Source organism: Leptopilina boulardi, unplaced genomic scaffold, assembly GCF_019393585.1.
Source record: "Leptopilina boulardi isolate dan_hultmark-lab unplaced genomic scaffold, ZJU_Lbou_2.1 LbouV2_193, whole genome shotgun sequence".
NCBI lineage: Eukaryota > Metazoa > Arthropoda > Insecta > Hymenoptera > Figitidae > Leptopilina > Leptopilina boulardi.
Window position 1 is genome coordinate 188,614 of NW_026137744.1, and position 26,964 is coordinate 215,577.

The following is a 26,964-nucleotide window of genomic DNA, read 5'->3' on the forward strand; positions in this document are numbered from 1 at the left end:
AAGGTTATCCTATGAGAATCGACAATTCAGTAAGATACATAAAGTCGATAAAAGATATTGAAATATTAGATTTCTAAAATCAATTAGTAGTGAATGAATTGAAAATTTTGACAAAATGGCTAATAAAGGGAATGAAAATAAAATTCCCTACATTGTGGTGAGTATTTAATTATCTATTTTGTTTATTTATAAAATGTAGGTAAAGTGTAATATAAACAATATTTTACTCCCACGGCATCTAATAAATTTCAACAATTTGCCTAAAATTTTCATGATTTTTGTAATATTGCTGCAATATTAGAATTATGATGAAATTTTGCCAATATTGCTGAATATTATATTAAAAAAATATAAGTTGTAATTAATTTAATAAAATATTCAAATAATAATAAAAATTTAAAATTATTTATATATTTTAATAGATATTTTTGTTTATATTTTATTAATTTCATGTATTTTTTAATACAATAAATTTATCATTTTTTTATTTATAGAAGTAGTTGAACTAATTTTTTTATTTTCTCAATTATTATTATTATATTTAAAAATTGAATTGTTTTCAATAATTTTTTATTATGTGTGTCTTTTTTTAATCGAATTTTTCAAAATTATTATATTTATCTAATGTATATATGTACTAAATGGATTTACAGGGCGATTATGTTTGGATTAAAAATAATTTGAAAAGTGAATTTGATGTTCCTGTGGGTTGCAAAATTGTGAACATTGATAAAAAGAAGATACAAATTCGAGACGATGATGGTACTGTAAGTATTATTTGAAATATCGCTTAAAAACTTTTTGTTTTTTTGAACGTGTTCTACTTTAATTCATTTGGAAATCTTATCACATATATATATTACATGTTAATACGTTTGATTAGAATTTGATTATAGAGAAGTTACAATTTAGAAATGAAGATTTATACAAAAAATAATAATTTTAATGTTTTCTCCAAAAACGCTAAAAAAGCGCAATTTTCGTATGTTTTCTCAATTTTTACTAAAAAAAAAAAATGCCAAAAAAATGTTCCTTTTATTATGTGAGAAATTCGAATAATTTCGATAATTTTTTTTTCAAACTGATGAAAGCATAGCAATATATTATAAATGACAGAGAATAATAATAATTATTATTTATATTTCGAATCATAAAATTTCAGCTTGAATGGATCAAAGAAGATCAAATGATAAAACTGATGCATTCAACTTCCATTTCTGGAGTGGATGATATGATAAAACTAGGTGAACTACAGGAACATGCGATTTTGAAAAATCTTCACATACGCTACAATCAGAATATAATATATGTAATGTTTTTAATTTTTTTTTTAATTATAACATGCCTTTATTTTCTTTCAAAATATTATAACAAAAGTTATAAAAAATAACTTCATTTTTCAATTTAAAAAATAATTACTAAAATATATAATTGTATAATTAATGATTAATTAATAATTGTAGTTCTTAATAATAATTAATTTTCAACAGACCTACACTGGTAGCATGCTGATAGCCGTTAATCCTTATCAAGTTTTAAATGTCTACACTTATAATGAAATAAATCTCTACAGAGGGAAGAAAATTGGAATAGAATCCCCTCATATTTTTGCCATTGGAGATAATTGTTTTATGGAAATGAAAAATACTAAAATCGATCAATGCATTGTCATCAGGTATAATGAATAAATTTTTTTGCAAACATTTTTGGAAAATAAAAAAATACAATATTTAAAAAATTCAACTTTTCTTATATAATTGTCAACTCTGCAAAATTTTCAGTGGAGAAAGTGGAGCTGGAAAAACAGAAAGTACAAAATTAATTTTACAATATCTATCAGCTATCAGTGGAGAACATTCTTGGATTGAGCAACAAATTTTAGAAGCAAATCCAATTTTAGAAGGTTTTTTTATCTTCTTTTTTTTATCTTCTATATTTTCAATATTTCCTGAATAACTTTGAATCACACATACGAGACAAGTAAATAAAAGCATAAAAAAAAAAAAAAATTTTTTTAGCATTTGGCAACGCGAGGACCGTTAGAAATGACAATTCTTCACGTTTTGGAAAATACATTGGTATAATTTTTAATAAACAAGGAATAATTGAGGGTGCTAAAATTGAACAATATTTATTGGAAAAATGTCGAATAGTATCGCAATCAAAAAGCGAGAGAAATTATCACGTATTTTATGGTCTACTTACTGGACTTACGAAAGAGGAAAAAGAAAAATTGAACCTCGGAGGAACTAACGATTACAAATATTTATGTGGGGTAAGAGTATGAAAAAAATATTAATTTATAAAAAATAAATAAAAGTAAAGCAAAGAAAATAGTGTACGTGATAAAAGATTCTACAGAATAAAAATTCAGTAAAAATTTCAAAAATTTTATTTATTTTTTTTTTTGCAACTTTTATGTTTGTTTAACATAATAATATTTATTTTTATTTCATTTACAAAATTTGATGTGTGATTTTAACACAACAAATTTTTATAGAATTTCTTTAGAATCTGTTCCGTAGAATTTTTTTACGTGGCATTATATTTTATTTCAAATTTAGTATGTAACATATCGTTTGGAAAAATATCGTTTGTTTTACAAGTGAAACCTGGTAGGTTGCAACATGTAAGGACAGAGACGATGCTAAAGAATTTGCAGAAGTAAGAGCAGCCATGAAAGTTTTAAATTTCAGTTATGAAGATTTTTGGAATATAATGAAACTTCTAGCAGTGGTTTTACATTTTGGAAATCTTAATTACAAAAGCACTGTTACAGGTGAGAACATAATAATTATTAATTCAAAGAAAAAGAAACTAAATCTTCATAATTTTTTGATTGAATTATAATTCATAGATTTGAAAATTTTTTTTTTCATATAAAATAAAAAAAAAAAATATTTATTTGAGGTTGAAAAAAAAAAAATAATTTCAAAAATAAAATAAATATCTTTTACATGTGAATAAAAAATTAGTTTGGGAAAAATAAATAATTATAGATATTAAATAAAAATTCCATAAAATCAAAAAATATAATGAAAAATTCTTTAAAATATTTTTTTCTAATTTAGAAAATATGGATGCAACTGTCATAAACGATGAGAAAAATCTGAAGATAATTGCTGAGATTTTACAAGTATCAGAACGAGCGTTAATTGATGCACTGACAAAAAAGACAATTTTCGTTCATGGCGAACGTGTGGTAATTTTTTTTTTTTATATTTTATTAAATTATTTACGTGTTTATTATAATGTTTTTCTTTTTTTTTTACTAAAATTAATTACAAATGATTATTCAACAAATTATGTCTTTATAATTATTTTTTTCTTCTATTTTATACCGCATTTATTTTATTTTATCTTTTAAATTATTTATTAAGTTAGAAAACATTTCTTTAGTGCAGTAACATGTCAAAAAATCAAGCATTGGATACAAGAGATGCTTTTGTTAAAGCAGTATACGGTCGTCTTTTTATAATGATCGTTGACAAAATTAACGACGCTATTTATAAAGTAAAAGCCGACGAAAAAAATTCAATTGGTGTTCTTGATATTTTTGGATTTGAAAATTTCGACATAAACAGTTTCGAACAACTTTGCATTAATTATGCCAATGAACATTTACAACAATTTTTTGTTCAACATATTTTCAAAATGGAACAAAATTATTACACCGAAGAGGGAATTTCATGGAAGCACATTGAATTTGAAGATAATCAATTGATTCTTGATCTTATTGGAATTAGGTCTATGAATATTATGGCCCTCGTTGATGAAGAGAGTAAATTTCCAAAGGTAATTTATATAAATATTAAAAATTTTAAATCGATGAATTTAATTTACATTTTTTTTTTTTTTTTTTTTTTTTTTTTTTTTTTTTTTTTTTTTTTTTTTTTATAGGGAACTGATTTGACACTATTGGCAAAAATCAATCAATTACACGAAAAGAATAAGAGTTACTTGAAACCTAAATCGAATCATGTGCAATCATTTGGAGTGATTCATTTTGCCGGAACGGTTCATTATAATGTTGCAGGATTTTTGGAAAAAAATCGCGATACATTTTCCACTGATTTTAAACAATTAGTTTCAATATCGTCAAACAATTTTCTCAAATCTCTCTTCACAAATGAAATGCTGTCTAATGGTACTGAGGTCAAAAAACGATCTGTAACATTGTCCTCTGAATTTCGAAATTCACTCGATTCCCTAATGAAAACATTGACAATTTGTCATCCATTCTTCATCAGATGCATCAAACCGAATGATAAACAAGTTCCTGGAGTAAGTACATAAAAAATATATTTAAAAAATTAAATTAGAAAAAAGCAGCATTTTTATTTTTAATTTATTTCTAATTTTCTTTTTTTTTTTCTTCTTTTTATTAAATTAACCGATATAAAAAAATTAATAAAAAAAGGGATATTTTTTTTCTAACACGAGAATAACTTGTTTGCTGTTTTGGTGTACATATACAAATGCAAAATTACAGATTTTATGTATCTAGGCGAAACTGTAAAGCCCAGTTACGATTATCAGAGAACCTGATTTTCGATTTTTCTAACTTTCCCCCCTCAATAGGTTGCATATAGATATATGTTAACGCTAAAGGTGACTTTAAATATATAACTATATACTATTTATATGAAATTGAATAGAAATTTGATCGTGCACTTTGCTGTCGTCAATTACGATATTCGGGCATGATGGAAACAGCTCGAATACGACGTGCCGGATATCCGATTCGCTACGATTTTGCGGAATTTGTCGATCGTTTTCGTATATTATCAAATGGCATTTTACCATCTCATAAAACAAATGTGAAAGTGGCCGTAGCAAAAATTTGTTCCGATACATTTGGTACCGATCAGGACTATCAATTGGGAATAACGAAAATTTTTCTCAAAGAACATCATGAAAATTATTTGGAGAAAGAGAGAAGTCGTATTATTATTAGAAATATTATTAAAATACAAAATTATATTCGAGGATGGCTCGCTAGAAGAAGGTATTATAAATTTTTTAATAATATATTAATAACAATAAGTATATGTATTTATTTTTTAATGTTTTAATTTAGAAATTAAAAATTTTGAAAAATAATTATCTATTTTTTTTTTAATTTTGCTAAGAATTTTTCAAATTCACTTCAGACAACGAAAACAAACTAAATTGAAAAAAATTAATTTTTTCGAAAACATAATATCAGAATATGTTAATAATGATAATAATAATAATAATAATAAATAAATTTGTTATTTATTAATCAATGGATAATTTTGCTTACACATATAGAGGAAGTATTTTTTAATGTATAAAGAAAATAATTTTTATTGATGAAACAAGATGAGAGAAAATAATAAGGAATTATTTTGTTCGCAGATTTTTAAGAATGAGAAGTGCGGCTGTAGTGATTCAAAAAATTTGGAGAGGATATGGACCACGAAAGAGGTATTTGAAATTAAATCATGGATGCCTTCGATTGCAAGCTCGAATTAAATCAAGAGCTTACAATCACGAGTATAAGCAAAAAAGAAATGCAATTGTTGCTTTGCAGGTGAGTGAAAAAAAACAACAAAATATAAAGTTTGTTACATAAGAAATATGTTATACGCCAATGTTTTTTGCTAATTGCATAAATTTTGTATATATATATATATACATTAGACTGCTCTTATTTTATATATAGATATGAAGGGGAAAGTAAACTAAAATAAAAATAAGTTTCGCCTTTCACAATTTATTTAAAAATATGTTATGTTACAGTGATATAATATTTCTTTAACATTAATGTTAAATTGTATAAATTTGTCATATAGTTTTTCATTAAATTATAATTTTCATGTTTGTTTATACATTTTAATTTTTAAAAAAATTCACTTAATTTCTAATAATTATTTGTTACTAAATATAAAAATGAAAATTTCAGGCAGTATGTCGTGGTTACCTTGTTCGTAAATACAGTAAAGAAAAGTCTCAGGTAAGATTTTTTGAATTTAAATAAATATAACATTATTCTAATAAAAAATATTATACTGTATGGAAAAGTTTAAACAATTTTAATGATAATTTCTGTATATTTTTTTATTTTTATTAAAAATTCAATAATCATAATTTATTATTATTTATATTGTTTCTAAATTATATTTTCAATTTTTATTGTTATGATAATTAATTATAAATTAAATTTTTCATTTACTGAAAAAAAATGTTGTTTAATTAAATAAAAAAAATTTATTTCATCAGTGGAAACAAAGGAGAATTCAAGAAATTCAAAGCCTTCGAAAAGAGGAGGAGAAAATGTTGAAGAAACAGGGAAACAGAAAATATAAGGAAGTGGCCGCAGCAAACTTTGAACAGAGAATGCGAGAACTGAAACTACTTCTCGAGGAAAATGAGAAAAAAGAGATAGACGCTCCTACCAAGGAATCTGAGTCCAGCATTGACAGGATATTCGAATTTTTAGAAAGTGAACCAAAAAGTACAATTTCAAAGGATTTGCCAGGCGATATGTACGCGGTTAGTTTATTTATTCATTAGTATAATAATTAAAATAACTGTAATATAAGAATTAATAGCATCAATTATTTACAAACTCAATTATATTAATTATTAAATTATTATTTATTCAACATTTTTTTTAATTATTATCTTTCGTTATTATATACAATTATCATTTGTAATTAATATCATCAATTATTTGATATTGATTATTATTTTTGATTATCTTTAATTAGTATTTTAAATTGTCTTTAATTATTATTTTCAATTATTTTATAAAATTTTTAATCATTAATAATTTCATGAAATGAATTTGATTTCGTATTTCATTTGCAGGATTTGGCCGAAAAGGACAATAATGTCACATCCGGACAGTCAGATTTTCTTGAAATTCCTGACGAAGAAGAACTTGATGAAGATTTTTCTGTTTATGACTTTCATAAATTCGCGGCAATGTATTTTGTTAGCAACATTCCTCCTCAATATTCGCGAAGATCTTTGGTGCATTCTCTTTTGGATTTACCACATCCCTCGGATCAATTGGTTAGATAAAAATTCATTCAAGATTGATTTCAAAAAATTTTAATTTTGGAAATTTATTGATATAATTTTCCTGTTGCAATATAAATTTTTCATTGTTTCAGCTGAACTGTTTTTTTTTTTTGAATAAGTTTGAATTTTATTTGTTTAATTTTATTTTAATTAAATAATTATTAAACTTAATTTGAATTAAATTTCAATTCAATTATTAATTAAGTAATAATGTATTTTTTAGTGTGCAAAAGCACTATGGATTACAATTCTAAGATTCATGGGTGACATTCCTGAACCAAGAAATCCCATAGAGGCACCCATCAATACCCCAGTTATGGCGACAGTTTCACAAACACTTTCGAAAAAATTTTCACGTACCAAAGATTTCGAAAATCTTATGAATCAGGAAAAATCACAGCACATTGTCCGCATGACATTGAAGAGAAAAGACAAATTCCAAGAAGAAATCAAAAGAGGTAAGGTTGCAAAGAAAAGAAGTAAAAAAAAAAAAAAATTCGAAATTTACAAAATTATACAAAGTTTTAATACAATGATATATAATAATCAAAACATAAATATGATTCTAATCAGACAATGATATAATATAATCATGATGATGTAGATAAAAATTTTAATTTCCCTCTACCAATTCGCAGGAATCATTGATGATGAATTTGTGGATCAAGATTATCAAAATTGGCTCAATACTCGCCGTTCCAATTTAGAGAAATTGCATTTCATTATTGGTCATGGAATTCTACGACCTGAACTAAAAGACGAAATTTATTGCCAAATTGTCAAGCAGTTAATCAATAATCCCACAAAAGCATCCCACGCAAGAGGATGGATCCTTCTTTCTCTTTGCGTGGGATGTTTTGCACCCTCTGAGAAATTCCTAAATTACTTGAGAGCATTCATTCGAACTGGACCTCCAGGATATGCGCCATATTGTGATAAAAGATTAAGTCGTACCTACAGGAATGGAATCAGAACTCAGCCACCAAGTTGGATCGAATTGCAGGCATGTCCTTGAAATTAATTAAAATTTCATTTGCCCCTCAAAATTTTTGAATTACTACCAAACAATTATTAACAAAAAAAATGAAAAAATTTTATTTTCTCTTTAAGAAAAAAATTTTAATTTATTTCAGTAATAATTTATATAGATAGAATATAGAAACTAATGTTATTTTTAGGCGACGAAAAATAAAACACCAATATTATTGACGGTGATGTTCATGGATGGAAATTCAAGGAATGTTGAGGCAGATTCTGCATCAACTGCCCAAGAAATTGTTAGCAGTCTTGCAAATAATATTTCACTAAAAGATACTTTTGGTTTTTCTCTTTTTGTGACTCTTTACGATAAAGTCTTATCACTTGGAGCTGGACGGTTAGTTAAAAGTACATATTTTCAAAAAAATTAATTATATGATTTTCTGATTCTCTTTCTAAATTAATACATATATAATATACTATAATTATTTTTTTTTTTTAACATTGTTTATTTATATTCGCTAAAATTAACATTGAAAATTATAAATATACAGAGATCATGTGATGGATGCAATTTCACAATGTGAACAATATGCAAGGGAACAGGGACATTCTGAACGATCAGTCAGATGGAGATTGTTCTTTAGAAAAGAGATCTTTGCTCCTTGGCACGACCCAACATTTGATAAGGTCGCCACTGACCTTATCTATCATCAAATCATTCGAGGCGTCAAGCACGGAGAATATGTCTGTAACAATGTAAGATATTTCTTTTTTTATTTATGAATTTCTTTTATTAATTTATTAATTAATTATTATTAATATAAAAAGAAATTTAATTATCAGACAATAACAACAAAAAAATAATTTCGTAAAATTCATGAAATATGAATAAAATTTTGATGATGCAAGAATTTCACATTTTTTTCAAATTAATATCAATTGAAAAATTTGACTAAATTAGCGATAAATTTATTTATTTATCATATAATCATAAACAATCACATAAATAAATAGTTTCTTATTATTGTGTTTAATAATATTATTATTAATAATTATATAATAATAAAATGCTTGCGGTCTGTCCTTCTGTTCTAACTTGAAGTTGGCCTTTTCTGTTTTCACGTGTTTTTTTGAATAGTAATCTTATGACGTGTCAAATTTTTACAATTCTTTTTCTCATTTTTGCCAAAGTTGTATAATTTAGTTTCCAAATTTTGGAATAAGTTTCTTTAAAATTCCAAATTCGAAAATTCAATTCACAAAGCTGAAGTACACAACGTTTGCTAACGAAATTTTTTTAAAGTTGTATATTGATTCAAAAATTGTATACACATGCAAAAAATTTATGATGAGAAAAAAGATGCACCAGGAAATTTCGTACAAGATAGTAATTTGAAAAAAATTTATTTTAAAAAATTTATTTTTAAGGTACCAGGGGCCAACGAATACCTATTAAATATTAATTATAAAAACACAGGCCTCGAATCAACTTAAAGACATAAAAAAGTCGTTTTAGTCGATTTATATTCCAAAAAAAAGTGGATTTGTTTTTTATTTTAACAAAAATATTTTACAGATTTTTAAATAAAAAAATTTTTTTTAATAATTATCCTTTTCGAAGGGTTAAAGTTGAAATTTTTAGAAATAATTAAATTTCAAGAGATATTGTTAATTTTCAAACAATTATTAAATTTTACAGAACTAAAAATAATTTATCAAACAATTTTTGGAAAATATTTTTTAATAATAATAATTTAATTTAAGTTCATTTTTGATTGAAAATTTGGATAATTAATTTTGAATAGAAATTTTAGAAAATAATTGAATTTTATTGCATTTTAAATTGAAAACTTGGTAAATAATTAAATTTTAAATTGAAAATTTTGGATAATTATTGGATTTTTAATATGTAATAATATTCTAATAAATTAAATTATTATTGATAATATTAATCTTTAATTTCTTTATAACAAACAATTAAATACTCAATTTGGCGCGCTTGCGAGCGTTTAATTTTGCTAGTAAAATAATAATAATATAAATAATAATTAAACAGGAAAATGATATAGCAATGATTGTGGCTCATCAATTGTATGTCGATCATCAGAATAATTTAACTCCTGCAAATTTAAAGAGTGCATTACCTCTTTGTATTCCTAAACATTTGCTTCATGGAGTTTCGGAAGATGTTTTGCCCAAATGGGAGCAATTGGTATCTAAAGCTTTCCGAAAGGTAGTGCAATTAATTTACAATTTTTCTAGACAAATTTTTTTGTTTTTTTGTTTTTTGAGATTTAGAATGAGTATAAATATATTTTTTGCTATTTATTTTTCGCTTCAGCAAAATTCTTAATTTATTATAACTATTTTTTTTATATTTTTAAATAAAATAAATAAATTGAAGAAAATTTATATTTATTTATTATTTCAATTTGTTGCAGAACATGAATGTAATTGAAAATGCACCACCGGTGAAGGCAAAAGAAGATATTGTTTTATTTTCAAAAATTACTTGGCCAATTCTTTTTTCAAAATTTTATGAAGTTTCACGATTATCGGGACCAAAATTAGCTACAAATGATGTTATCATTGCAGTGAATTGGACCGGAGTCTATCTCATAGACAGTCAAGAAACTCTTCTTTTAGAATTATCGTTTCCAGAAATTGCTGAAGTCACTTGTCAAAAGTAATTATATCACTAATAATGAATATAATTAATAATAATAATTTGTTAATTAATTTTCAGAATAAACAATGCTTTTATTCACAATCTTATATTGTCAACTATTCAACGAGAAGAATATATTTTCCTAAGTTCTGAAGCTGAAGATCTTGCTAGTTTAATTAATTTTCTAATTGATGGTCTGAAAGAAAAATCATTATATGTTGTTGCAACTCAAGATTACATGATTGATGGTAATTAAATTATTTTAACATAATATAATAAATTAATTATTATTTAAGTAAATTAAAATAATTAAATTTAAATATTTTAAAATTATATACTTTTATTAAATTATATTATGATTTTAATTTACAAATTTTTGAAATATATTTAAAAAAAAAAAAAAAATGCAGCAGATGAAGCTGAATCATTTCTACCAATGCATCGAGGCGATTTGATCAAACTTGCTGGCGATTGCAATGGATATACAATAATGAATTCAGTTTGGGGATACGGTGAAAAATCTGATGTCAAAGGTGATTTTCCATCAGACTGCGTGTACGTTCTTCCAACAATGACGAAACCATCATCTACAATTGTAGTGAGTCTTAAAAAGAGATATTCAAACAAAAAGTTTTACGCATAAAATCAATGAAAGATGAAAAATTTAATTAAAATTATCGAATTCACAATTTTATTTATCATTAATTTTGATATATATATTTATTATTAATTTAATCATTTAAATAAATAATTTTTAATAATATTTATTAATTTTTAATACATTTTTTTTAAATTTATTCTTCGTAGGAAATTTTTAAAGCAGACTTTACTGGAAAGATAAATTCTGTTCGTGAAACAAAACCAACGAAATCAAAATTAACTCAGCATACGTTGAAAAAATATGCAGCCGAACATTTCCGTCCGGGAATAAATGTCACTATTTCACGCGGATCCAGCATCACAATGGCAAAACGTACAGCATCCGAAACATTGTGGAAACATACAAGAGAGCCATTAAAGGCACCGCTTTTAACAAAACTCGTTGAACAAAATGATCTTGCACAACATGCCGTTAATATATTTTCCAATATTTTGAAATACATGGGCGATCTTCCAAGTAATCGTCCAAAAAATGGCACTGAATATACTGATCAAATATTTCGACCTGCCCTCGAACACGTCAGTATTTGTCTATTTAATTATTCTTATTACACAAAAAAAACATAAAATAATAATAATTAATCAATTTTTTTTAATTTTTTAGTAAAATATAATATTAATTACATATTCTTAAGAATAATAATAATTATTATTATTATCATGATCATTATAACTAAATTTAATTAAAAAATTGTTAAAATCTTTATTTGTAAATTAATTTATTGAAAAAAATATTTAATTATTACAGCCGCTTCTTTGTGATGAAGTTTATTGTCAAATAATGAGACAATTAACGGACAATCGAATTCGATTAAGTGAAGAACGTGGTTGGGAATTATTGTGGCTGGCAACAGGTGTCATGACTTGCAGTGCAAATTTACACAAGGAAATTGTTCAATTTCTAACAACGAGAACCAGCATTTTGGCGGCTGATTGTTTGAACCGTTTAGACAGAACCATGAAAACTGGCAACAGAAAATATCCACCATACATATTGGAAGTAGAGGCTATTAGATTCAAAAGTTTACGAATTTATCACAAAGTCTATTTTCCTGATGATTCTGATGAAGCCATCGAGGTAATTGTCACGCATTTAATTTTTATTATTTGTTTACTAAATATATATAGTCTAATTATATTTATTTAATATAATTTAATTATTCGTTAATTGATAATTATTATTCAAAAAAAAAAAAAAAAAAAAAAAAAAGATTCACTCATCAACGAGGGCGTCCGATGTTTGTGAAGATATTGTATCGAGTCTTCGACTCAAGGGTTCAGATGGATTTAGTTTGTTTGTGAAAATTGCGGATAAATTTTTCTCAGTTCCACTTTATTATTTCTTCTTTGACTTTGTTCACGAGCTCGTGGAATGGGTAAAAAGATCAAGACCAAATATCGGTTCAGTTCAGGCTCAATATCAAATATTCTTTATGAAAAAACTTTGGATCAATGCTGTACCTGGCCGTGATGAGAATGCCGATTCGATATTTTATTTTCATCAAGAATTACCTAAACTTTTACGAGGCTATCACAAATGTAATAAAAATGATGCAATTAAACTTGGTGCTTTAATTTATCGAAGTAAATATGGTGACAATAAAGCAGAACTCACGGAAATTCCGTAAGAATTATAAATTTTTTTTTTTACTTCAAAATTTAGTATTATAAATTTTCATATATTTAATTTATTATTGTAATAATTATTATTACATTTAATTACTTTAATGTATTCAATTAACAATAATAATTTGTTTTTATCAATATCACTTATTAACTAAGTTGCGTAAAAATTGAACATTAATTAAAAATATTTATTTATCTCTTCTTTCAGACACAAACTTAGAGAATACATTCCTCCTGATATAATTAACCTAATGAGTTCAAATGATTGGAAGAAACATATCATATCGGTTTATAATCAGCAATCTGGTAATTATAAAAATGTTTGCAATTTATTTTTTCTTTTGGAAAATAATTAATTTTTTGTCATTATTTTTTTGATAGTTCCATCAATTAATCATTTTTCACTAATTTCGCGATTTTTGAAAATAAAATAAAATTTTTAAATAGCCGTACTGCAGGAAAATAATTAAAAACTTATTAATTTCTTTTTTTATAAAAAATATACATCTAAAAAAAAAATTTTTTTCAGGAATAACGGAAATTGAAGCAAAACGACAATTTCTTCAATATATCTATCAGTGGCCAACTTTTGGATCTGCTTTCTTTGAAGTGAAACAGACAACTGAACCAAGTTTTCCAGAATTGGTTTTAATAGCAGTCAATCGAAATGGAATTAGTGTAATTGATCCACGAACGAAAGACATTCTTGCCACTTATAATTTCAATGAATTATCAAATTGGTCATCTGGCAATACATATTTTCACATGACCATTGGAAATTTCATGAAGGGTAAAAAAATTCTTTGCGAAACATTGCTTGGCTATAAAATGGATGATCTGATATCTTCTTATATCGATTATCTTCGTAATAATACAAAACAATCAGGTTTCAAACTCTAAATAATTTTTCAATGATATCTCATATATATTATATTTTAAGAGAATAAATGGAATTAAGTTCTTTTAATCATAAAAATAAAATTTTGTACAGAAACAATTATACTTTTACATTTATGTAGCTATTAAAAAAAATATATATCAAAAAATGAATTTTTGATTGATATTTATATTAGTAATTACAAATTAAAAATAATAAAATTATGAAGAAAGATAAATTAAAATTAAATATATTATTGATTATAAATTATACCTATTTTATGTAATATTACATCATCCAGTATCTTTTTATCCATCCATTTAAAATTGTCATCTATTCCTAAAGATTGCGTAATTTTTTTGTTTTTACTAAATTTCGAAAATATTTGAACAAAAGATGAAATAATCGTTATAAATACCTTGTTCATAATTTCTGATTTCCATTAAAATACAATTTTAAAAATTCAGCTTTTGATGATTTAAAATTCATTTTGATCATTAGAGGGGAAAAAAAATTGTCTTTGTACATCATTGGAAGATGATCGTCCGGAATATGAGATGAGCTGGTGGTAACAACCAAAGAGAACATTAATTTAAAAAATTCAGGTGTTCCCATCAGTCGTTACCTACCTATTATGAAGAATGCCACTCAATAGTGAAAATTCATCCTGGAGAAGACAGTATTTCTATTAAATTTTCCTTATCTTCATGGATTTCTTCTTTCTTTGTACTCTTCATTTTTCAAATCTAAAAATTTTCAATTATATTTTAAAATTCATGTTTTATATTAGATTCTCTTCTTAATAATCAAAATTCTTTCTAAATTAATTTTGTTTTTTTTTGTTGCAATAGAGGGAGAAAGAAAAATGTGATTTGAAATTTTTCTTCAATTTTAATTTAAGAAAAATTAATTTATATTAATAAATAACGATAATAAAATCAACAAACCTGAAATCGCCCACTTGGAGTGACTTGATATACCTATAAAAAAAAAGAAATATCTAATTAAATAAAAAATACACTTTTTTTCGTCTTTTCTCAAAAATATGTCTATTTTGAAAAATTTATATTATAAATTTTTTAATAAAATATCAAAAATATTTTTTCATTTGGATTTATAATTTTTCTTCATCTCTTTAATGGTTTTTTTTTGCTCTCACTACAATCTTTATATATATATGAATTTATATTTTATTTATATAATTATCCAAGATCCATGGCGAAATTTTTTCCTGATAAAAAATTGAATGCAACCGTAACCGTAAAATAATAATTGACGAGCGAAAAAATGATTGGCGGCAATCATTTTATAGATGGTATAATAAAAGACTGAAATGGTACCCAGACTAATGTCCCCTTTTATAAGACGAAAATATCTTGTATATAAAATGCATGAGTGTTGTTGCGATAACCCCATATTGAGGGATAGCCATTGGAAATCAAAAAGTAGATAACCCTTTCGTGTGGTACATCTGATGGTTATATTGCTACCAACATCTCATTAAAAATATTCATATTGTTATTAAATTAAAACTTTTTTTTTTTTATAATAAATCCCTACATAAATCAACATACACACTTTGCGATGAATTTCTCAAACTATTTTAATTTCATAATTTTTATTTATTACTTATTTTTATAAAAATAAGAATAATATTAATTATTATAGGTTTTCTTTATTAATATTAAATTAATATTTTATTAACAATTATATTTAAAGAAAAAAAGAGACAGATTTTATGTAAAATATAAAAGTGAATTTTTAAAAAAATTATATTTTTAAGAAAACCTATTTAATGACGGTTCATAAATAAAAAATAAAAAAAATATAAAATTGTAAAATAATTGTGTATAATAAAATTTATAGGTGTCTTTACTTTATTAATTTTTTTTTTCGCGTGACTTGTTAGCGATTGTGTGTTTGCCAATTTATTCGATTAAATTCTTTATATATACGTATATATAATTTCCGAATCATACATTTATCGCTTAAAATTATCGCAAATTTTAATTTATTATTATTGTTAAAATTTATCAAAACTGAAGAAACATCAGTTGATTGTTAATTTGAAAAAAAAGTTTATATTTATATATATATATATAATATAAATATTTCAAAAAAATTAATATCTATTTCTAAACGTCGTAATATAATTAGAAATAAAAATTTTTTAAATTCTGTATTATTGAATTAATCAAAAATAAAAATGAACAAAAAATTATAAATTATTTTTTTATTAGGATCATCTTTTTTTTTTTATATTGTCGGTAATGGCTGCTTTGAAGTTATTTGTTCAGTAAAATGGTATTTGTTTTTTATTGTAGAATTATTTTTATAGAAGTTTCATTGTTTAATCCGAAATTATTTTTTAATCCGACAAAATCATATATATATCTATAATTGTATAGATTAATTTAAATATTATAATTTCATTTTTCTTTCAATTCATTTAATTTAAAATTAGACATTTTAATATTTTAAATTTATATATATATATATATCAATGTGATAATATATTAAAATTTTGTTTTTTGTAACATTCATAATTCTATATATTTTATTTGATGAGGTATTTAATTCTTATATTGACATTTGCTTAGATGTTTATTTGATATAGTCTTTTTAATATTACAAAATAATAAATATTATAAACTATAGTACAACAATGAAAACCTAAAATTGAATATGAAAAAATGTAAAATATATTTATTTTTGAGTATACAAATGATATTATAAATTATATTTATTCAGCACTGAGGCAAATATATTTTTTTATATCAAATTTTTACACGTAATTAATTATTTTCAAAATACATTCTTTTTTCATTAAAAATTTTTTATTTTTATTATAACAAATATATAATATTTTTACTGAATTTTCAAACACTTATGTTTTCATCTCAATTTATTATAAAATGATAGTACATTTTATTTATTTTAAAATTGAATCTGCCAAAGCTAATTTTCTTATCATTTTTATTTCTTTACTACCTCTAAAGTCTTAAAAATTTATACTAACATTATTATTATTATTTATCAATTTTTTATTCTCTCGTGTTTATTATTCTATTAGTAGAGGGGATAAACTATTTAAGGAACCACTTTTCTAAAAGATGGCAGTTTTTGTAAAGATATGTAATCATGTGTGTTTCAAAAATCTTCAGATTCTTTGTCCTTGCCTTTTTCATCTCGAATAATCTAGGTGAAAAATTATATTATTAATAATAATTAATTTTAATTTCATATACGTAAAAATTAATAATTTGTAGAAGGATTATTATTTTTTGAAAAATTTTTCAAAATTAGATTTTAATAAAATTAATCAGTCTAATTACAATGTGTTAAATAAAATTATTAAAAATTGTAATAAATATTTCAAATAAATAATTTGATTGAAAAAAATATTTTTAAAAATTATGTATTAAATTAATTTTTACAATTAAAATTTAATTTAATTACAGATCTCGTACAAGGTGGTGTAGTATCAGTGACGGAGAATTTAGAAAACAATATTTTAAATGAAAATCTAAAAAATAGTTTGAAGAATCATCAGAATGAGACATTTTTAACTTTGAAAAATGTCATAGTTGAAACTATTAAAAAAACTGAGGGTAATATTTCAATAAGTACAGAGAAAGAAATTATTAATATTGCTGATAGTTTTTTTAGTGAATATAATGATGGTGATTGGAATGAAAATCAAAATATAATAAATCTCTCGGAAAAACTTACTAAAGCAGTAGGAAAAATTCTGTCAGATAATCGTGATGATACGATTGTTCAACAAATTGGAACAATTGAATTTGAAAATTATCTTCTTGAAACAATTAAAAACAAGAAACACAGTTTAGCGTCTAAACAAGCATTAAAGTTTTTTATCTTGGAATTTTTATTGCAAATAAGAAACAACACTCGCACTAATGACAGACATAAATTGAACGCAGCCATTGATGGTATTGTCCATAAGTTCAATTTTCAAAAAGATCTTGATAAAATTACAAAAGAAGTGAATCAAGTTGCATATCAAATTTTCATGATAGCTGATGTATTAGAAAATTTGAAAGTCTTCATTAAAAATGATCTCAATAAAGAAGAATTTTTATTGACTGCCGTTAATAATATAATGAACACAATATTAATTAAATATCCCAATATGCCTAAATTTCAAAAAATGCTTTTGCAACATTATATTCTACATATTTTGTTAGAAAATAATTTTCATTTTAAAGGATCTCATGGAATTAATTATTACGATATTTCTCAACAAATCATTGAATACACGACGTTAAATTTTAATAAAAGCTTTCAATTGGACTTAATTAACACAAATTCTAAACTTGATAAATTTCAAATAAATTTTGCCGATTTTGAAATTCATTTGTTAACTAATATCAGCAATAGTTATAAAAATATTGGTGAAATAAATGCTAAAAAATTATTAAACAAAAGAAAATTAACAGGAATGTTTACTGATTTCATTTACGAATACAACAATAATTTCTTTGATTTAAAAATTGGCAGGATACCATTAAAAATCAAAATTCGAGCATTTCTAAATACGAAATTAAAAGAGCCAATCAATTTCTATGATATTGAAAATAAAATTGCCAATTGGCTTCTTCAGAAAATTGGCAATTTTCTATTACCTCTACGAAAATCGAGACAGATTCAATCTTTGCTATACATTGGAGGTCATTCAGGAATTTTTAAAACTTATTCTTATCATAAAAATTTAAATCACATAACAAATTCAGATAAGAAGCCAACACTAAATACAAAAACAAAAATACCATCAAATAATGCAGAAACTACTCAATCTTCAAATGAGGATGTAAATAAAATAACTATAAATGCTGGATCTACAACCACTGAAGAGGCAAAAGAAGAAACAACAGGGAAACAAGAAGAAAATGTTGACATAACCCAAGCGCCAAATGTAAACGAAAAAAAAAATCCAGAAAAAGAAAAACCCTCCGATGTTGATCCAACCAAATCGAATCAAACGAGCGATGCTACAACAACAGTTGCTACAGTTGTAGAACATTCGACTGTAACTTCAAATACAGAACAAACAACTACTGCAGCTGTAATCGAAGAACCTGCAACTACAAAAAATACAATTATTAAATCTACAACAACAGAATTTACCAACACTGATTCCAATTCCAATAAAAATGAACAGCCACCAAAGATTAATATAAATAATACAACAACTGATCCAAAGGCAGTGGAACCTAGCAAAGAAGTTTCAACATCTGACGCAAGTACTGAAGCATCAATCACAACAACTACAACTGAATTTATCAAAACTAATTCCAATGAAAATGAAAATGAACAGCCATTAAAAACTGACAAAAATAGTACAACATCAAATGATACAAAGGCAGAGGAATCTAACAGTGAAGTTTCATCATCTGATGCAAGTACTGAAGCTACGAATACTGTTATTCAATCTTCAACTAATGAGAAAAATTTAACAAATAGTACAGAGGAACCAATCACTAGCACCAAATCTACTACAGCTGAGGAAGTAGTTAAGAACCAAGAGGGAATTTCCAGCACTGAACCTTCTTCTAATTCTCAAGCAAGTATAAATACTTCAGAAACAGTTGATGATTCCAATGATGCAAAAAAATCACCTACAACTGAAAATGAAAAAACAAAGTCAGAAGTAATTAAGAAAGAGGAAGAAACCAGTAGTATTGATCAAAACATGAATTCTGCACCTAATGTGCCATCAAGTACAAATTCTACTAATACAGAATCTGCCATTTCAGTAGATGCGACCACAGTACCTACAAGGGCAGAAACTGAAGAACATACAACAGAAACTTTAAATACAGAAGTTGTAGCTACAGTAGATTTAATCCCAGAATCTACAACAGAAAGTAAAATTTCAAAATCTACAACTGAATTTATCAAAACTGATTCCAATTCCAATGAAAATGAACAGCCACCAAAGATTGATATAAATAATACAACAACTGATCCAAAAACAGTGGAACTTAGCAAAGAAGTTTCATCATCTGACGCAAGTACTGAAGCATCAATTATAGATTCTACAAATGAATTAACTATTGAGACAACCACTATTGACAAGGATTTAAATAAAACTGAATCTTCCACAAGTGAAAAAGTAAATACAACAGTTACCAAAATTGAAAACGATTCTCAACATGATACACAATCTTCGGCAAATGAAGAAAAAAATGTTATAAATTTAATAACAGAATCTACAACAATAGAAGGTACAATCACAACATCTACAACTGAATTTATAAAAACTGATTCCAATTCCAATGTAAATGAACAGCCATTAAAAACTGATAAAAATAGTACAGCATCAAATGATACAAAGGCAGAGGAATCTAACAGTGAAGTTTCAACAACTGAGGCAAGTACTGAAGCAACAAATGAAAAAAATTTAACAAATAGTACAGAGGAACCAATGACTAGCAACAAATCTTCAACAGCTGAAGAAGTAGGTAAGAACCAAGAAGGAGTTTCCAGCACTGAAGCTTCATTTAATTCTCAAGCAAGTACTCTATCTATAAATACTTTAGATACAGTTAATGATTCGAATAATGCAAAAAAATCATCTACAACTGAAAATGAAAAAACAAAGTCAGAAGTAATTAAGAAAGAGGAAGAAACCAGTAGTATTGATCAAAACATGAATTCTGCACCTAATGTGCCATCAAGTACAAATTCTACTAATACAGTATCTACCATTTCAATAGATGCGACCACAGTATCTACAAGTGCAGAAACTGAGGAACATACAACAGAAACTTCAAATACAGAAGTTGTAGCTGCAGTAGATTTAATCCCAGAATCTACAACAGAAAGTAAAATTACAAAATCTACAACTGAATTTATCAAAACTGATACCAATTCCAATGAAAATGAACAGCCACCAAAGATTGATATAAATAATACAACAACTGATCCAAAAACAGTGGAACTTAGCAAAGAAGTTTCATCATCTGACGCAAGTACTGAAGCATCAATTATAGATTCTACAAATGAATTAACTATTGAGACAACCACTATTGACAAGGATTTAAATAAAACTGAATCTTCCACAAGTGAAAAAGTAAATACAACAGTTACCAAAATTGAAAACGATTCTCAACATGATACACAATCTTCGGCAAATGAAGAAAAAAATGTTATAAATTTAATAACAGAATCTACAACAATAGAAGGTACAATCACAACATCTACAACTGAATTTATAAAAACTGATTCCAATTCCAATGTAAATGAACAGCCATTAAAAACTGATAAAAATAGTACAGCATCAAATGATACAAAGGCAGAGGAATCTAACAGTGAAGTTTCAACAACTGAGGCAAGTACTGAAGCAACAAATGAAAAAAATTTAACAAATAGTACAGAGGAACCAATGACTAGCAACAAATCTTCAACAGCTGAAGAAGTAGGTAAGAACCAAGAAGGAGTTTCCAGCACTGAAGCTTCATTTAATTCTCAAGCAAGTACTCTATCTATAAATACTTTAGATACAGTTAATGATTCGAATAATGCAAAAAAATCATCTACAACTGAAAATGAAAAAACAAAGTCAGAAGTAATTAAGAAAGAGGAGGAAGCCAGTAGTATTGATCAAAACACGAATTCTGCACCTAATGTGCCATCAAGTACAAATTCTACTAATACAGTATCTACCATTTCAATAGATGCGACCACAGTATCTACAAGTGCAGAAACTGAGGAACATACAACAGAAACTTCAAATACAGAAGTTGTAGCTGCAGTAGATTTAATCCCAGAATCTACAACAGAAAGTAAAATTACAAAATCTACAACTGAATTTATCAAAACTGATACCAATTCCAATGAACAGCCATTAAAAATTGATAAAAATAGTACAGCATCAAATGATACAAAGGCAGAGGAATCTAACAGTGAAGTTTCAACAACTGAGGCAAGTACTGAAGCAACAAATGAAAAAAATTTAACAAATAATACAGAGGAACGAATCACTAGCACGATATCTACTACAGCTGAAGAAGTAGTTAAGAACCAAGAAGGAGTTTCCAGCACTGAAGCTTCTTCTAATTCTGAAGCAAGTATAAATACTTCAGAAGCAGTTGATGATTCCAATGATGCAAAAAAATCACCTACAACTGAAAATAAAAAACCAAAGACAGAAGTAATTAAAAAAGAGGAAGAAGCCAGTAGTATTGATCAAAACACGAATTCTGCACCTAATGTGCCATCAAGTACAAATTCTACTAATACAGTATCTACCATTTCAATAGATGTGACCACAGTACCTACAAGGGCAGAAACTGACAATCATACAACAGAAACTTCAAATACAGAAGTTGTAGCTGCAGTAGATTTAATCCCAGAATCTACAACAGAAAGTAAAATTACAAAATCTACAACTGAATTTATCAAAACTGATTCCAATTCCACTGAAAATGAACAGCCATTAAAAACTGACAAAAGCAGTACGGCATCAAATGATACAAAGGCAGATGAATCTAATAGTGAAGTTTCAACATCTGAGGCAAGTACTGAAGCTACGAATACTGTTACTCAATCTTCAACAAATGAAGAAAAAAATTTAATAAATAATACAGAGGAATCAATTACTAGCACTGATTCTGAAATTAATTTCAGACATTTAGAAAGTAAAGAATCCTCTAGCAATGTTTCATTAATAGTTGATTCAAACACAAATTCTTCAACCACTGTGTCTTTAAATACAAATTCTACTAACACAGAATCTACTATTCCTAAAGATGTGACACCATTACCTACAATTACAGAACATGCAGTGGAGGCAGCAATCAATTCTCAATCAAGCACTACAACCATAAAATCTCCAGAAATTGTTAATGATTTGACAACCTTGGAACCTCCAAAAGAAGAAAACACTGACAGTGAAACTCCAATTCCTCCATTAGTATTAGACTCTCTAATTGCAAATTTTGACAAAGCTACTAAAAGCGATTTAAAGATAATACTTCAACCATCACCAAAAGAAGAAGCCTCTAATTCTGATCCAACCAGTGTCAGTACAACAGAAATAACTGCATCAAGTGGAGTGAATAACAATAATATAAATAATGATAATCAAACAGTTGACTTATCAAATAGGTTTGATAATAATTCGAATAAAACTGAACAATCGCCTGTAACCGAAGAGGCAAAAGAAGCAACAACAGGGAAACAAGAAGAAAATGTTGACAATTCAAATGTAACTGAATCGTCAATTGTAAACGAAAAAAAAAATGCAGAAGCAAGTAAAGAAAAACCCTCCGATGTTGATCCTATTAAATCTCACCCAAATATCGATGGTACAACAACAGTTACTACAACAGTTGTAGAACCTGTAACTACAGAAAATACAATTACTAAATCTACAACAATAGAGACTGATTTCAATTTCAAAAACGAACAGTCATTAGAAACTGACAAAAATAATACAACAACTAATTATCCAAAAGTAGTGAAACCTGGCAAAGAAGTTTCAACATCTGATGAAAGTACTGAAGCATCAATTATAGATGATTCAACTAAAACTAAAAATTTAAATACAACAATTATTAAAATTGAAGAAAATTCTCAACATGTTAACAAATTTTCTGAAAATGAAGAAAAAAATGTTACAAATAATACAGAGGAACCAATTTCTGAATCTACTACTGACACTACAGTTACAAAAGCATCAACTGAATTCAACAAAGTTGAACTTAATTCAAATGGAAAACCAGCAAATAATTCAGGTACTGAATGTGATACCAATATTTCTGCAAAAGAAAAAATTACAAATATTAATTCTACATCATCCAATACAATAGTACCAATTACAATTCCAAATTTTATATTGCAGAATATTTTACCTGAACAGATAAATTCAATTTTATTAAACAAAACACTAATTCCACAACTAAATTCTACTAAAGATTGGCAATATACGATATCAACACTTCAAATGCAAAAAATTGATGTCAAAATTCCTCAAAGAAAAGAAACTTAAGAATCAACTTCTTGTCATTTATAAGAAAAAATAATTTACAACAAAAAAAAAAAATTGTACTGGAAATTATTTATGAAATTAATAAAAAAAATGTCTCAATATATTATAAATCATTTATTTCACTTTGGTAAATAAAAAAATTCTTTTTCAATTTCTTTTCAAGATATTGAAATTAATAATTGTAAATAAAATGCATCAAGAGAATTAAGAAAAAGTAAAAAAAAACTTTTTTTTTAAATCTTTATCAATTATCATTTTTTATTCGTCCATTAACGCTGATTAGGATAATTTTTTTGAAAAAAAAATTTTTTTAAATAAAAAAAATTTGATAACTTACTTTACTATTTATATACATTGTAGAAAAAAAAAAAGATTATATTTACAAAATATACAATCAGTAACTTCTTTAAATTACACCTTTTTGTGCAAGTTCCTCATTTAATTTTTCTGTTGTAAGATATATTCTTCCATCGTAACCAGATTCAACATGTAAATTAACATCAGTTATTGTCAATTTTTTCAATTGATTTATAACTTTTGAATCTTTCATTATTAATTCCAGCGCTTGATCGGTGGAGAGACTTTCTAAATCTTTTCTTGTAACTTTTACAAAAGTAATATCTGCATTATTCATCTGAAAAGATAATTATTAATAAATATTTGAATCACAATATAAAAAAAAAAATGAAACAAGTGCGAGTTGCATTCGCACTAATTCGAGGGTTCCGTACAGCGACAATAATAACCTCTTTTTTATATAGAAAAATAAATTATAAATAACTGGACAGGGTCATTTTGTGCAATTTTTTCGGAAAAAAACCGATCTCTTTCCTTTCTTGCTCGTAGCCATCAAATTTAATCGGTCTCCCTTTTTTTTCCTGAAATCTACACGTGAAAATACGTATGTGTACTAAATTGCAATTCTTCATACACTTAAATCTCGTTATAACGACAAGGTCGGGACTTTAAAATCTCGATATAACGATGACAAGAGGGGCCCCCACTTCACATTCTATTTAAAAACGTGAATTTATCTGTAACCAACTTTACAATATGTCAAATTTGTTTGACATTTAATATAAACATTCTTTAGTGTATACATATACGAATGATATTAATTTCCAATTATGGAATCGGATAAAAAAGTAAGTAATTTCTGATTATTTTATAAGTGAAATTACAAGGTTTCAAAAAATAAATATTTGTTTGTAATTACCGAAATATTGCGGTTAAACTAATTAAGTATGTAGTTGCACTGTAAAAAAAGTCAGTGTTATTTTACATCGTATTACGATGGAAATTTTGTGCACACGTTAAACCTGTGGATTGACATGCAGCGTGTAATCTAACACAACCTATATGTTTTTTCACATCCCTCAAATATAACCATCAGAATACCATCTGTCGAATTACACACTGCATGTTTTTCAAAGTGAATATATATTTTTGGAAAAACATGCAGCATGTAATTCAACTTATGCATGTAATATAAACCTGCAAATGTTGTATTTATAGCATTTGCTTGTAATTTTTTTTTCTCTTTTTTCTTAACAATAATTATATTATAATTAAAGGAAACAAAATCTGATAAATCGATCGAATACTTTTTTCTTTTGAACTAAATTATTATTTAAAATGTTTTTAAATATTGAAATTCGTAATTCTCGCAACTTTTCTTTAAAAATTTTGATACAGAACTTTTTTTATAAAAATATTACAATACAATATAATTAAACATTTAAAGCAAAACTTAATAGTCTCTGCAGTACTTTTGTGTTTGAGTCTGGAAAAACAAAATCAGAAAAACCACTTGAAAAACAAACGAACGCCAGAGATAACATACTTAGTGTGAATGGCCGAAGTGAATATGAATATGAAAAACCTTAATTACATGGCCAAGGGAGAATAACACGCCACATGGAATAAACATGCAGTGTGTAATTCAACTAATGGTTTGCCGATGTTTATATTTGAAAATGTGAAAAAACATATAGGTTGTGTTAGATTACACGCTGCATATAAATTCCCTTAACATGCTACATGTAAATCCACAGGTTTAACGTGTGCACAAAATTTCCATCGTAATACGATGTAAAATAACACTGACTTTTTTTACAGTGCATGGTTACTATTTAACCTCATACAAGTTAATTGAGCAACAAAAAACTTTTTAAATTGATGAATCTAATAGCTTACATATTTAAATTCGATCGTGTTTTTTTTTAAATTGGTGGGGGTAAAGGGGACAAATTTTTGTCGTTATATAAAGAGTTTTGGTGTTCGTAATAACAAGCGAACGTTGTATCGAGATTCGTTATAACGAGATTCGAGTGTATACAAAAATGTAGAAGTTAAGGGGGGGACACAAAGCTGGGACGGAAGAAAGAGTCTTTTCATAAGGGTACACCGAAGGTGTACGGAATCCTAAAAAAGAAAAAAAAACTTATTCTTAAAACTAAAAATACTTACAAAAACACGTAATAGCATATTATAATTCATGTCAATTTGCGGCCAACATTGTTCAAGAACATCCTTGTCCCATTGTATTGTTTCGTCACACGACATTCGATGAGGAGCTGAACAAAATCCCGACCATAATTCTGATGCGAAATGAGGTGCTAATGGAGCTAACATTATTATTTGTACAGCTAATGCTCTTTCGAACTGAGGACTTCTTATGAGACATAATTTTGATATTTTACGTAAACTAAAACAACAACAAAAAAAAAAAAGTGCAATCATATTTTAATGAATAATAATTAAGTTGTTAATTAATAGATTTAAAAATTAATTATGACTTAATAATAATTTTTCATTTAACAAACCTGTTTGTAAGACCTTGCATTTTTGATATTGCGACACTTAATTGTTGAGATCCCGTGATATTAAAAGTAACTCCTTTAATATAATAATTTCTACTATCAAACATATAATAATCATCGTCTTCAAATTGTTTTCCCTCTGGCTTTGTCTTTAGCTCTTTCTCTGTTAAGGTACTTCTCAATTTTATAAAATCCTTCACCAAGAGCCAAAGTCTTTTTTGCCAATTCAAAATACCAGGAAATGCTTCAAATGAAAAATAAA

General features: G+C 25.8%; 3 protein-coding genes across 9 annotated transcripts in view; 2 read left to right on the forward strand and 1 right to left on the reverse strand.

Moving 5' to 3' along the window:
* On the forward strand, positions 1-13,985 carry LOC127278005 (myosin-VIIa-like). The gene is made up of 28 exons (XM_051299489.1): positions 1-157; positions 654-767; positions 1,163-1,309; positions 1,491-1,675; positions 1,782-1,903; positions 2,019-2,275; positions 2,620-2,779; positions 3,072-3,202; positions 3,400-3,795; positions 3,901-4,284; positions 4,659-5,008; positions 5,383-5,557; positions 5,930-5,980; positions 6,247-6,519; positions 6,838-7,044; positions 7,277-7,511; positions 7,692-8,056; positions 8,232-8,428; positions 8,586-8,790; positions 10,091-10,267; positions 10,476-10,720; positions 10,781-10,950; positions 11,113-11,300; positions 11,510-11,881; positions 12,111-12,440; positions 12,574-12,986; positions 13,197-13,294; positions 13,518-13,985. The coding sequence occupies exons 1-28, from the start codon at positions 116-118 to the stop codon at positions 13,886-13,888; spliced, it is 6,360 nt and encodes a 2,119-aa protein (XP_051155446.1). The 5' UTR covers positions 1-115; the 3' UTR covers positions 13,889-13,985.
* Positions 8,644-26,964, reverse strand: part of LOC127278008 (leucine--tRNA ligase, mitochondrial) — a 22,961-nt gene continuing 4,640 nt past the window's right edge. Inside the window, exons 6-13 of one of the 6 annotated variants that reach the window (XM_051299495.1) lie at positions 26,706-26,946; positions 26,350-26,587; positions 24,298-24,514; positions 14,813-14,845; positions 14,495-14,611; positions 14,284-14,427; positions 14,139-14,204; positions 8,683-8,780 (exon numbers count right to left, since the gene is read on the reverse strand). In XM_051299495.1, coding sequence (XP_051155452.1) covers positions 14,571-14,611; positions 14,813-14,845; positions 24,298-24,514; positions 26,350-26,587; positions 26,706-26,946 — 770 coding nt within the window. In that variant the 3' untranslated portion in view covers positions 8,683-8,780; positions 14,139-14,204; positions 14,284-14,427; positions 14,495-14,570. Of the gene's footprint in view, positions 8,781-11,172; positions 11,290-13,586; positions 13,734-13,768; positions 13,885-14,138; positions 14,205-14,283; positions 14,428-14,494; positions 14,612-14,812; positions 14,846-16,918; positions 17,064-24,297; positions 24,515-26,349; positions 26,588-26,705; positions 26,947-26,964 lie in introns of those variants that run through there. The other 5 variants (XM_051299494.1, XM_051299492.1, XM_051299493.1 and 2 more) reach the window with 5 other exon arrangements.
* Positions 17,005-23,981, forward strand: LOC127278004 (serine-rich adhesin for platelets-like). 2 transcript variants are annotated; one of them, XM_051299488.1, is made up of 3 exons: positions 17,005-17,067; positions 17,327-23,626; positions 23,734-23,981. In XM_051299488.1, exons 1-3 carry the CDS (start codon positions 17,007-17,009, stop codon positions 23,745-23,747), a joined length of 6,375 nt encoding a protein of 2,124 aa, XP_051155445.1. In that variant the 5' UTR covers positions 17,005-17,006; the 3' UTR covers positions 23,748-23,981. The 2 variants fall into 2 exon arrangements, with proteins under 2 accessions (XP_051155445.1, XP_051155443.1); XM_051299486.1 differs by having other exon boundaries at positions 17,327-23,981.